At 51.0% G+C, this 13,642-nt stretch overlaps 1 protein-coding gene across 1 annotated transcript in view; it reads right to left on the bottom strand.

Moving 5' to 3' along the window:
- Nucleotides 1–13,642, bottom strand: part of LOC130492703 (myosin-16) — a 45,813-nt gene that overhangs the window by 8,004 nt on the left and 24,167 nt on the right. Inside the window, exons 23-36 of the mRNA XM_056866467.1 lie at nt 13,018–13,122; nt 11,888–11,974; nt 10,628–10,773; nt 9,441–9,531; nt 8,798–8,854; nt 7,341–7,427; nt 6,157–6,402; nt 5,241–5,358; nt 4,673–4,800; nt 4,256–4,452; nt 4,002–4,134; nt 2,465–2,681; nt 1,093–1,229; nt 30–133 (exon numbers count right to left, since the gene is read on the bottom strand). Of these exons, the coding sequence (XP_056722445.1) occupies nt 30–133; nt 1,093–1,229; nt 2,465–2,681; nt 4,002–4,134; nt 4,256–4,452; nt 4,673–4,800; nt 5,241–5,358; nt 6,157–6,402; nt 7,341–7,427; nt 8,798–8,854; nt 9,441–9,531; nt 10,628–10,773; nt 11,888–11,974; nt 13,018–13,122 (1,853 nt within the window). The remainder of the gene's footprint in view (nt 1–29; nt 134–1,092; nt 1,230–2,464; nt 2,682–4,001; nt 4,135–4,255; nt 4,453–4,672; nt 4,801–5,240; nt 5,359–6,156; nt 6,403–7,340; nt 7,428–8,797; nt 8,855–9,440; nt 9,532–10,627; nt 10,774–11,887; nt 11,975–13,017; nt 13,123–13,642) is intronic.

Genomic DNA, 13,642 nt, shown 5'->3' with positions numbered 1-13,642 from the left:
TTGAACCTCCCACCTTCCATGTTCCGTACCTTGTAGCTTCAAATTCTTCTTCCTTCTCATGGATCCTCCTGTCGATGTCTGCTTTGACCTGAGCCAGCTCCAGCTGGATGCGGATGAGTTTGCTCTCTTCCACCTGTCGGCAAATGAACAAGTAGAGGCTTGGATGGTAGGCTTTTGAAAGAGGTATTAATGCGTATTGTTTACATGATGCTTTCAATGTGCAAGGGGGAGAACCACATGAAATGGAGAAGAAATAATAATAATAAGAGTTGGTTTTTATATGCCGACTTTCTCTACCACTTAAGGGAGACTCAAACCGGCTTACAATCACCTTTCCCTTCCTCTCCCCACAACAGAGCCTGTGAGGTAGGTGGGGCTGAGAGAACTGTGACTAGCCCAAGGTCACCCAGCTGGCTTCATGTGGAGGAGTGGGGAAACCAACCCAGTTCACCAGATTAGCCTCCGCTGCTCATGTGGAGGAGTGGGGAATCCAACCCGGTTCTCCAGGTCAGAGTCCACCACTCCAAACCACCGCTCTTAACCACTACACCCCGCTGGCTCCCTCTCTATTTGGATCAGGATAACAATATACAGGGAGAGGGGGCTTAATAGAGGGGGGGGAAGGCATATCCCCTCTCCCAACGGTCGTGCTCCAAACGCATGCCCAGGAATTATGTTCCAGACAGGGAACTCCCAGAGAACATCTGATGGACAGCAGGGATGCTAACTCCAGATGGTCAGAATATTAAAGCAAATGGTAGACTCTAGAATGACCAGGGAAGGTACATAAAAGGGGGAGCAAGCAAAGATTAGTTTTCCGTTCTTCAGCATAGAGAACTAGCACCTCAGGGAGATGGCTAGGCTTCAGCACTTCTCCCTGATGCACTAACGTTTTGCATGGAGGAGCATTCCACTAGGTGAGGCTAGTCTCTGTCCTCCAAGATGGGAATCCTACTGCAGTCCTCAGGAGGTTTCACTGCACTGATGGTGTGGGCTACCTCCTAGCAATACGGGTCTGAGGGCCAGGATGCTGACCATTGCAGGCTCAGAAGTGCTAAATAAATCAGGGCAAATGGAACCGCAAACAGTCACCTCCAGGGAAGACTCGGCCTCTTCCAGAGCCATCTGCAGCTCGTCCTTCTCGACCTCCAGTTTCTTTTTTATCTTCTGCAGCTCGTGCACGCTTCTCCCTCCCTCACCCAGCTGGTCGATCAGATCTTTAATCTCCTCTGAAGAAAGGGGGACACAAACACACACATACAAAGATATTGAATCTGATGCTTAAATACCGGACCCGGGGACAGTTGCTGCGGCACTCCTGCTGACCCCTCTGAAGGGAGATTGTAGGAGAAGAAGAGTTGGTTTTTATATGCTGACTTTCTCTACCACTTAAGGAAGAATCAAACCGGAGCGTCGGTTTAAGACTGTATTTTATACATGTGCTGGTCTATGACCGTAACAACAATAAACTAAACTAGAATCAAACCGGCTTATAATCATCTTCCCATCCCTCCCCACAACAAACACCCTCTGAAGTAGGTGGGGCTGAGAGAGCTGTGACTTGCCCAAGGTCACCCAGCTGGCTTCGTGTGTAGGAGTGGGGAAGCAATTCCAGTTCACCAGATTAGCCTCCGCCGCTCACGTGGAGGAGTGGGGAATCAAACCCGGTTCTCCAGATCAGAGCACCGCTCCAAACCACCGCTCTTAACCACTACACCACGCTGGTTCTAGTCGCAGTCAACTGCAGCTTTCGAAGATGTTTTGCAAAACAGCCTTGACCATTGTGTGGGTCCCAAAATGCGGAAGGGAGAGACTCTCTACACAGAAAAGAAACACGCTTCCTGGCTTCCCTATTTCCTCGTGCCTTACACTTTCTTCTCCCAGATGGCTACCAAGTCAAGTCAAGTTTATTGTATAAGGCCATAGGCCATTACAATCTAAAACAGTACAGTAACAGGTTAAAATAGGCAGAACCAAAATCTTTAAAAGAATACAAAAATTAAAAAATTAAAATACGCTCAGTCGACTCTAGCCAACTTTGCCACCCTTCATAGTTTGCTTTTCCCTAATTTTCTTGGCCACCAGACCATACAGTGCCAATCTTTTGGACATATACAGGTCCCTATCTGACAACAAATCGATTAATCTGTCAGCATCAGATGACAATTGTGACCCTAAAAGAATCTTTGAAAGAATATGTTCTCTGCTCCATACAAACAGCTGTGTCAACTTCACAAAAGAGGAAGGCGTTAGCCAGGAGGCTGAAAGTAGCTGTATCTCTTGTGCTCAGGGCGACCAAATTAATGACAGCTTTCCCCTTTGAGGCCCTCGGAAAACTTTTGCGACTGGCCTGCTCTCTGCTCCAAAATTTCAGCTGTGTCTGAAGGCCCAATGTGGTTTGGGCTATAAAAGGCCTGGCATACTCCCCACCCCACCTGGCATACTCCCCACCCGGTGTACTTACCCTGGAGGGTCTTGTTCTCTTTCTTGACGGATTCCAGGTGCTCCAGGGCTTCCTCGTAGGCGGTCTTGAGCTTGAAGTTCTCCGTCATGTACATGCGGCACTCCTTCTGGGAGTTGTCCAGCTCCACCTGCACTTCCTCACACTTCTGCTGCCACTCGGCCAGCATCTTGTCGAAAGCCCGCTGCTTCTTGTCGAGGGCCGCGCAGGCAGCGTTGGACTGGAAAAAAGGGAGCCGAGTGGGGGCACGTTATGGGCATCGACCCTTCTGTCCGGCACACGGCCAGCTCTTCGCAGTTCACTTGGTTGTCGTACGCAGGGCCGGCAGCATTTCCTGCAGCTCCGCCCCAAACGGATGGCTAAAATACTGGCCTGCGATCACAGGTTGCCTTGTGTAAAAATCTCCCTTCCCCTCGAGATGTCAGACAGGGAACTGACCTCCTCACGCTTCCCCTTGCGGTATTTATTGTACTCTGATGAAGTGTTTCCTAAGCAATTATCATAACTACCGTTTAGACTAAGCATCCAAGTTCAGCTTGTAAGCTCCTTGGGGCAGAGACCTCTCCGTCTCAATCACAACATCACACAAGGTTGGAAGAGACCACAAGGGCCATCCAGTCCAACCCCCTGCCATGCAGGATCCCACAATCAAAGCACTCTCGACGGCCATCCAACCTCTGCTTAAAGACCTCCAAAGACGGAGACTCCACCACCCTCCAAGGCAACACATTCCACCATCGAACCGCCCTCACCGTCAGAAAGTTCTTCCTAATGTTTAGGTGAAATCGCTTTTCTCTTAGTTTAAATCCATTACTCCGTGTCCTAGTCTCTGGAGCAACAGAGAACAAGCTAGTTCTCTCATCAACATGACATCCCTTCAAATATTTAAACATGGCTATCATGTCATCCCTTAACCTTCTCTTCTCCAGACTAAACAAACCCAGCTCCTTAAGTCTCTCCTCATAGGGCATGGATTCCAGACCTCTGACCACTCTGGTCGCCCTCCTCTGGAATCCTCCAACTTGTCAACACCCTTCTTAAATTGTGGAGCCCAAAACTGGACACAGTATTCCAAGTGACCAATGCAGAACACAGTGGTAGTATTACTTCCCTCGATCTAGACACAGATCTCTCTCTCTTTTTGGTTTATGCTACACGCAGCAGCACTGACGCTGCTGTTGAAATGATAATTATTCATTCGTTCATAACGGCCTGGACGGCCCAGGCTAGACTGATCTTAGATCTCGGAAGCTAAGCCAGGTCAGCCCTGGTTGATACTTGAATGGGAGACTACGCAGAGGTATGCAATAGCAAACTACTTCTGTCCATCTCTTGCTTTGGAAACACTATAGGGTCTCCATAAGTCAGCTGCAACTTGATGGCACTTTGTACACACACCCAATGCCAATAACTTCAGATTAGGAGGTCCTTCAGATCACTAGATTCTTGGTGATCGGAGGCAGCTTGAGCTGTCCCTTTGGTTAGCCCATAAAAGGTCCCGTAACCAGTTGAGCAGCGCCTCGGTTGATCTCCCCCTCACCTTCTCGAGATCTAACGTGAGGTCTTCCACTTCCATCTGAAGCCTCTGTTTGGTTTTCTCCATGCTGGCCGCCCGGGCTTGAGCAGCCTCGGCCGTCTCCTCTGCCTCCTGGAGACGGGCAGCCAACTTCCTCCTGTTAGGAGAAGCCAGGGACGATACCCTGTCAGCCTTCACTGTGGGTGGTCTCTTGGCCCCACCTGAGCAACACAGACCTCCCATGTGGACTGGGACCCCCTCCCTCGAATCCCGCTCACTTGGTCTCTTCCAGCTCCTCCGTCCTATGAATGGCGTCGGTCTCGTATTTGGTCCTCCAGGTGGTGACTTCAGTGTTGAGCTTGGAGACCAGGCGCTGCAGTTCGGATTTGCCCCCCTGCTCTTCCTCCAGCTGCTCTTTCATCAAGTCTAGGTCGTGCTTGGTGTTAGCCAGGCTCACTACCGCAGTGCTTCGGGCCTAGAGACGCCAATCAGTTTCCCTGCTTATTTACGAATCTCAATACCCACTCCCCCATCGGCCCAACGCCCCCCTCTCCAGGCTGCTCCCATCGTTAACCATTCGTAGCAGCAACGTTTTAGGGGATTAAAAAACCCCACAGGTACTAAAACAACAAAATCAAAAGACTTTAGTTATCGGTTCTCTCGCGCCCCTAAACGCCGCCGTTCCCCGCCCCTACCTTTGACTCTTCGTCCAGCTGCCGCTTGAAGTCATCCACCTGGGAGGTGAGGGTCATCTTGACCCGGATGACCTGGTTCAGTCGGGTCTGACTTTCTTCATACTCCCGGCTCAGTTCGCTGTTCTCAGCTGCAGATGAGAGGGGGAGAAGCAGGGTTTGAGGAAAGAAGGACGACTGCGGGGGAATGTGATTTCTTATCTCCTTCCTGAGGGAAAACTGAAACTTCTTTAAGGACTAACAAAATTTCTGGCTATTCCCACTCTCAATCCCCTTCTGATTTCTTGGCTGCAGTCTTCCTTTTGGTTGATAACGGAGCCAAGGAATAGAAAGCCTTGAACAATTTCATTTTCCTCATTGTCCACCTTAAGGTTGAGTAATTCTTAAACCATGCATTTTTCTTACGTTGCACAGGGACGATTGAGCACTTTAGCGATGGCTGAGGCTCAACAGGCCCAGCAAATGCTTCTTAAGAACGGAATGCACCCTTCAGAAGAGGCCCCAGCATCCTCCGCAGTGCACACAGAGGCAGATGGGCCGTTCGGCGCCAAGACAGCGGAGGGCGTCCTACCTTGGAGCCGTGTCCGAATAGCATTGATTTCGGCTTGGTTCTTCTCCATCTCACCCAGCCTGGCGTTGGCTTCGGCCAGATTGTCTTCCAGCTTGCGGACGTGGGCCTCGGCGTTCATCTGGGGGAGGGGGAAACGCAGAGCAGAGGTTCTTGAACACAGGCCCGACTTATCTTTTGCCTGCAGCGCCGGCGGGCTCGTCGAAGGAGAGAATGGGGAACGGACCTCTAGGAAGAGGTACAGACCAGCACAGAAGCTGGCAACCTGACCCATCTCCAAGACTCCTTTTGGTCCCGCTGACTTAGAACAGGGGTCCCAGCACAATGCCAGAACCTTACCTGTTGCCCGCGAAGTGTTTTCAGGAAGTGGGCGGGGACCAGGTGGGGCTCTTGCCCAGCACAGCTTTTGAAAGGCCATTGGGGATCCTATTGGCTGTCCAGATTAAAATAATGTCGCTTTGCTAGCAGCTGCCACCAGCACTGGTTTTATTGAACACGTGAACACGTGAAGCTGCCTGATACTGAATCAGACTCTTGGTCCATCAAAGTCAGTACTGTCTACTCAGACCGGCAGCAGCTCTCCGGGATCTCAGGCACAGGGTCTTTCACATCACCTACCTGCCTAGTCCCTTTAACTGGAGATGCCGGGGATTGAACTTGGGACCTTCTGAATGCCAAGCAGAGGCTCTACCACTGAGCCATGTCCCATCCCCAACTGATTCTTCCTCTCACTCCTGTTTCCCAGTGCATTTTTTAAATTACCTCTTTTCTTCCCTGCACATGGACTTCCTCTGTGTGTGGCTCCGCCTCTCGCGGCAGCCATTTTGTGGCTGCACCCACCGCCCTGGGTCAGCATTCCCCAAAGGCTGGGGGACTCCCTGACTTAGAAGAACTTCGCTTTTGTCTCCTCTCCTCCCACCTTGGACTTCTGGACGGTCTCCATGCTGCTGCTGAGGTCCTCGATCTCCGCCTTCATGACCTGCTTGTCTTTCTCCAGCTTGGACTTCACCCGCTGCAGGCTCTCCAGGTGCTCCGTCATCTCCGCCATGGTGTCCGTGTGCTTCTTGCGCAGGGTGGAGGCCGTGGCCTCACTCTGCAAGGCGGCCTCTTCCAGCTCCCGGCGCAGCTTCAGCAGCTCAGCTTCCCGCTTGCGGTTCTGCTCGATCTGGGGGGGCGGGAAGGACGGAGGAGCATGGATTGGTAACAAAGAACCAAGAACCGACAGCTACGTTTACTGATACCCAGTCTTTGTTTTAGTTTTTCCCCAAAACAAAAGTCATTTATTAAATGCAGCCAAAACAGTGTTCAAACTTCCAGGTACTTCAGAGATCTTCATTAGGACGGATGTTAACATCTAGCCTGATGATACATGAACATGTGAAGCTGCCTTATACTGAACCAGAACCTCGGTCCATCAAAGTCAGTATTGTCTACTCAGTCCGGCAGGGGCTCTCCAGGGTCTCAGGCAGAGGTCTTCCACATCACCTACTTGCCTGGTCCCTTTAACTGGAGATGCCGGGGATTGAACATGGGACCTTCTGCATGCCGAGCAGATGCTCTACCACTGAGCCACTGCCCACTCTGAAGAACTTGGAAGCTTTTTCGTGTGATCGTGATCAGCCCTAATATTTATTTATTTACTGAAACATTTCTATCCCGCCTTTCCTCTTGGTTCAAGGTGGCTTGCAATAATAATAGCACAGAACCAGAGAATCATAGAGGTGCAAGGGGCCATACAGGCCATCTAGTCCAGGGGTGTCAAACTTATGGCCCGTAGGCAGGATCTGGCCCCTTGAGGGCTCTTATCTGGCCCGCAAGCCAGCCGAGGCAGCCACCCCCCCACTCCCCGCTCCCGATCTGGGCTGGCAAGGCATGGCCTGGCCCGGTCAAAGTGACATTTGTGTCCTATCTGGCCCTCGTAACAAATGAGTTCGACACCCCTGATCTAGTCTCCTGCTCAAAGCAAGATCAGCCCAGAACATCCCTGACAAGGGTTTGTCCAGCCGCTGCTTGAAGACTGCCAGTGAGGGGGAGGCTCACCACCTCCCTAGGCAGCCCCATTCCCCTGCTGAACAACTCTCTCTTCCTCTGATAACTGTTCACCTGAGATGTCGTCGCCCCTCCAGCCTCTTCCAGACGGTCGCTGAGTTCTTCCAGTTCCCGGGACAGGTCGCTGCGCTGTTTCTCGATCTGTAGGAAGGCAGGGAAGCAAAACCTTAGCGTTGCGTCACCCTGGCTTAAATTCCCACCCCCGATGGCATCTTCTTAAACAGTGTCAGAAGCGCAGGCACTGAGAAATAGACATTTGGGGCACGTGGCGGAAGAAACGCCATCCGATACCCTGGGGACGGAGCGAAAGCTGCGGTATGATTGTGGGTGGCACCGTACTCCCCTTGTGCTGGAAGTGACCAATGGGAGAATCCACCTGTTTGGAACACTGTCTACGGGGTTCGGAGGAATGGGGCTTCTAGGCCAGTAGTCACATGAACACATGAAGTTGCCTTCTACTGAACCAGACCCTCGGTCCATCAAAGTCAGTATTGTCTACTCAGACCGGCAGCAGCTCTCCAGGGTCTCAGGCAGAGAGGTCTTTCACATCACCTACTTGCCTAGTCTCTTTAACTGGAGATGCCAGGGATTGAACCCAGGGCGCTCATATCAGTAGCTGGATCTAGAACTCCTTTTGGGAAGGAGTGGTTACCAAGGCCCATGCGTAGATAGCAAGGTCACCATGCCCCCTGTCTGCCTTTGCACGCCTGCTGAGGGGAGCAGAGGGAGAGCCCCGTGAGGTCATTCAGTGGCGGGGGAGGATTCCTTTTCCGTACAGGCACTGATCAGAGCTTCTGGCTCCCCACTCTTCCTCTCACGTGACTCTAATGTCACATGCTTGCAATTCCGGGGGACCTGGCTACCAATGATTCATTCATTTATTTAAAACATTCCTATGCCACTTTCCCGCCCAAATAAGGTCCCTAAGTTGGCGCAGGGTGAAAGGCAGTTCCTGAGTCTGGAAAGGTTGAAGACCACCATTCAAGTCCAGGGACCTTCTTCCAACAGTGGCTGCCTCCAGTCAACTCTGAGCTGTCATAAAATTAATCAGCCTTATAAGCTAGTTGCCGATGTGCGGCTTAAAAAAAATATCAACAAAACGGCTCCATGCCCAACTACCATTTACACTTAAGAACATAAGAAAGGCCCTGCTGGATCAGACCAAGGTCTATCAAGTCCAGCAGTCTGTTCACACAGTGGCCAACCACGTGCCTCTAGGAAGCCCCAAAACAAGATGACTGCAGCAGCATTTATCCTGCCTGTGTTCCACGGCACCTAATATAACAGGCATGCTCCTCTGATCCTGGAAAGAATAGGTATGCATTGTGACTAGTATCCATTTTTACTAGTAGCCATGATAGCCCTCTCCTCCATGAAGATGTCCACTCCCCTCTTAAAGCCTTCCAAGTTGGCAGCCATCACCACATTCTGGGACAAGGAGTTCCACAATTTAATTTCTGCAAACCTGGGGGCGGGGAATCCTATTTAACTGGAATGGAGAAGCTGTTTACCTTTGCTCGTATCGAACGCTCTGCTTCAAGTTCCTCCTCCAGCTCTTCAATCCGAGCCTGCCAGAAACACACAAGACAGTGAAATCGGAAGCGCCGTTTGGCAATATTTAGGTTCGGGACAGCCTGGCAGCCAGCTAACAAGTCAGGGGACTGGTCCAGCACCACTACAGCTCGCAGTTAATGAGGGAAAGTCGTAACCCACAAGCAGCAGGCTGACCTTAAGAGCATCAGAAAAGCCCTGCTGGATCAGACCCAGGCCCATCAAGTCCAGCAGTCTGTTCACACAGCGGCCAACCAGGTGCCTCTAGGAAGCCCCCAAACAAAACGACTGCAGCAGCATCTTGCCTTTGTCCCCCAGCCCCTAATATAATAAGCCTGCTCCTCTGATCCTGGAGAGAAGAGGTGTGCATCATGACTAGTATTCATTTTGAGTAGTAGCCATGGATACCCCTCTTCTCCATGAACACGTCCACTCCCCTTTTAAAGCCTTCCGAATTGGCAGCCGTCACCACATCCTGGGGCAGGGAGTTCTATACCTTCTGTGGCCAGTACGAGAGGACTGAGGGGGAACGGTCAATTCATGCAAGGGCGGTCAAAGGGATACCCTCTGGGTTGTCCTCGGCCCCTTCCTTGTCCCACCTACCTGGTGCTCCTTCAGTTTCCTCTGCAGCGTGGAGTTCAGGGACTGCTCGTCCTCCATTTTGGAGTTGACGGAGTTGATTTCCATGTCTCTCCTGCGAGAAAAGATGTAACAAGTTTATTCGGGGGATCCTGCCATATACACCATAAACTAAAACGATTCAGACCATTGCCACGAGAGAATCTGAACAGAGCCTCTTGTTTGCCGCAAGTCACTTCTGACCCAAGGTGACCCCCTTGTGGGGTTTTCAAGGCCAGAGATGTTTAGAGGTGGTTTGTCATTGCCTGTCTCCACATCACAACCCTGGTATTCCTTGGAGGTTTCCCATTCAAACACTTGCCAGGGTTGGCCCTGTTTGCTTCTGAGATCTGATGAGATCAGGCTAGCCTAGGCTATATAGGTCAGAGTTTGAACAGAGCCAAAAGTCAAACTAAGACCGTTCAGGACCAAAGAGAGCCAGCGTAGTGTAGTGGTTAAGAGTGGTGGTTTGGAGCGGTGGACTCTGATCTGGAGAACCGGATTTGATTCCCTATTCCTCCACAGGAGCGGCGGAGGCTAATCTGGTGAACTGGATTTGTTTCCCCGCTCCTACACAAGAAGCCGGCTGGGTGACCTTGGGCTAGTCACACTCTCTCAGCCCCACCTACCTCACAGCGTGTCTGTTGTGGGGAGAGGAAGGGAAGGTGATTGTAAGCCGGTTTGATTCTGCCTTAAGTGGTAGAGAAAGTCGGCATATAAAAACCAACTCTTCTTCTTCTTTTCAGGAGATGCTGGATTAGGTTTTCAAAATTCATCATACTAATGCATACACTCAGACATCATAATGATAGTCACAGTTATACATGGGGTACGTTATCCTCCAGGAGGTGAGTGCCAGCGTGGTGTAGTGGTTAGGAATGGTGGACTATAATCTGGAGAACCGGGTTTGATTCCCCTCTCCTCCCCGTGAAGCGTGCTGGGTGACCTTGGGCCAGTCACAGTTCTCTATGAACTCTCTCAGCCCACACGGAGGCAGGCAATGGCAAACCACCCCTGAACGTCTCTTGCCTTGAAAACCCTGCGGGGGGTCTGCCATAAGTCAGCTGTAACTTTACCGCATGGTATCATGGAAGTAACCCTCGGCACTGGTAATATTCAGCCAGTTCCTAACCACTTTCCTTCCTGTCGTGTGTGTTTTGTTGCACACTTACTTTTTCACCACCTCTTCCAGGTCCAGTTTTGCTCTTTCCATTTCGTTCAGGTTCTCGATGGTCATTTTCAGGTCGCCCTCTGCCTTGCGCCGGGCTTTCTCCACCTCGGCGCGGATCTTCTTCTCTTGCTCCCAGTTGTCCTCCAGCTGTTTTGGAAGAACCAAGAGGAACAAAACCATCAGTCCCTCCCCTCAAAAACAACAACAACAACGAAAAAGGGTGATGAACCAGAGGCACTGGAGGGAGACGTCACACGGTGTCTTCAGCAGAAGGGGGTACATGGCGTTATCAGTGGCCTTGGCCCATGCGGTAACCAACGAAACTCAAAACGGATGTCATAACTGAGCTTGCGCACGAATGTATGTGTGAGCGCGCATGAGCGTGCTGAGTTCTGGGATGGGTTTGCTCTCTAATTATTGCTAATGGCTCAGTGGTCACCGGAACCAGCAAGGAGAAGAGGAGCTGGGGAAAGCGGAGCCAGAACCGGGGTGCGGGGAGAAGACGGCTAGAGCGAGCGGGGGTTGTGATTCGGTCAGACTCCGGAGTGGAGTTACAGAAATGAAAATGAACCAACGGGTTGAAATTAAATCAAAAGAGTTTCAGTTTAGACATTAGGAAGAACTTTCTAACAGTTAAAGCGGTTCCTCAGTGGAACAGGCTTCCTCGGGAGGTGGTGAGCTCTCCTTCCCTGGAGGTTTTTAAGCAGAGGCTAGATGGCCATCTGTCAGCAAGGCTGATTCTATGACCTTAGGCAGATCATGAGATGGAGGGCACCTTGGCCATCTTCTGGGCATGGAGTAGGGGTCACTAGGTGTGTGTGGGGGAGGTAGTTGTGAATTTCCTGCATTGTGCAGGGGGTTGGACTAGATGACCCTGGTGGTCTCTTCCAACTCTATGCTTCTATGATAGGTATAATCCAAAAAGTCAAAAACACCATCTGTGTAATACCTTTATTAGGAACCACCCAGCAACCCATCATAATGTTCAGGCTTTGTTTAGTTCCCCCGAATTTGCATCAGGCCAGAGGTTACAAAATAAAAAAGAGGGGAATGCAGATATTACAGGTCTTCCTGACCCCCTGGCCAGGATAGGGCGGAATTTCTGGCAGGCAAAGAAAATTCAGGTTTCCGGTTGCTGCTGGCCAGGAGCCATGAAAAGCCAGGGGCAATGAAATAATAGAACTCCGTTGTCCTAAGTTTAACCCTATACCTTCCACTATGACAATGGCAGAAAAACGGTGGCGGACCGACAGATACTGACCTCGTGAATCTGAGTGCTAAGCTTGCTGTTGGTTTTGGTGAGGTGGTTCACTTTGTCTTCCTCGGCTTGAAGGTCGTCGAGAGTTTTCTGGAAAGAGAGGCAAACGTAAAAGGAGGGAAACATGGAAAACCGAAGAAGCTAGTTAATCTCCCCCCGTCTTTTGCAAGCTGGGAGGAAAATGCGCGCCCGCCAACCTGAAACATGGCTTCCTCTCAGAAATCTTTCCTGCAGTTAAACCAGCTTATAAATTATAGAACTTCCTCCTTTAAAATTTGGTTTAATAGAGGGTGTTTCAATATTAATAGACCCTGCTATGGAATGCTGAATAGGGCTAGGGCTCTTTGGTCTGGACAAGGACAGGACAGTCACATGAAGCAGCCCTTAAGCAAAGCCTAGATGGCCATCTGTCAGCAATGCTGATTTTGTAATCTTAGGCAGATCATGAGACGGAGGGCAGGAAGGGTTGCGTCAGTGTTTGGCTCTCGTGGCCCTTTCTGACATGCCCAGGGAAATGCCAATCGCCACTTTGGGGTCAGGAAGCAATTTTCCTCCAGGCCAGATTGACCAGAGATCCACGAGGATTATTATTATTTTCTGGCCATCTTTTGGGCGTGGGGTAGGGATCGCTGGGGGTGTGCGGGTGGAGGTAGTTGTGAATTTCCTGCATTGTGCAGGGGGTTGGACTAGATGACCCTGGTGGTCCTTTCCAACGCTATGATTCTATGTCGAGTCAAACTAGTGGCCCACTTGGTCTGGTATAGTCTTCTCTGACTGGGTTGCCAACCTCCAGGTACTAGCTGGAGATCTCCTGCTATTACAACTGATCTCCAGCTGATAGAGATCGGTTCCCCTGGAGAAAATGGCCACATTGGCAATTGGCAAAAGCTGCTGTTTCTTACCCTGAACACACACACATGAACACCTGAAGCTGCCTTATAGTGAATCAGACCCTTGGTCCATCAAGGTCAGTATTGTCTACTCAGAATGGCAGTGGCTCTCCAGGGTCTCAGGTGGAAGTCCTAACTTTGCCTGCTACCTGGTCCTTTGAACGGGAGATGCTGGGGATTGAACCTGGGACCTTCTGCATGCCAAGCAGATGCTCTACCACTGAGCCACAGCCCTGCCCCTACCTGATGAAGCTCCTCCAGAGCCCGCTTCTCCTTCTGGAGTTTGGCGATGCTATCGTCCCGGGCCGAGAGGTCGCCAGTCAGGGTCCGCACTCTGAGATCCAGAGCCTGGAAAAGAGGAAGGGGGAATTCATCCAGTCAAAGCCGTGCCATCCCGGACAAGTTAACCCAAGTCGTTTTCTCACAGTGCCAAACACTGAAACCAGTTTTCGGCATGAGGTGTAATCCCATGGGCCGATTCACACAAAACAATATCCTCGTAGTCACTACAATGACTTTGCATCAAACACGTGGGGAGGGGAGTTCCATGCCGCCCAGGCGCACATGCGCCCAATTCTGATTGCGACTGTGGCACATGGGGAGAAGTGGCTTTAGCCTCCCCCTGTCTGTGCACAAACCCGCCATTTTTGGTGTCTTAGAACAGCACGGAGGAGCCGTGGTTTTCTCTGGTGGGAAACCAGCGTGAAGAAGGAAGAGTTGGTTCTTATATGCCGACTTTCTCTACCACTTAAGAGAGAATCAAACCGGCTCACAATCACCTTCCCTTCCCCTCCCCACAACAGACACCCTGTGAGGTAGGTGGGGCTGAGAGAGCTCTAAGAGAGCTGTGACTAGCCCCAAGGTCGCC

The sequence above is a fragment of the Euleptes europaea genome, chromosome 21, assembly GCF_029931775.1.
Source record: "Euleptes europaea isolate rEulEur1 chromosome 21, rEulEur1.hap1, whole genome shotgun sequence".
In the NCBI taxonomy this organism is placed as follows: domain Eukaryota; kingdom Metazoa; phylum Chordata; class Lepidosauria; order Squamata; family Sphaerodactylidae; genus Euleptes; species Euleptes europaea.
The sequence above is the reverse complement of the archived record's forward strand: the minus strand, read 5'-3'. Positions and strand labels throughout refer to the sequence as shown.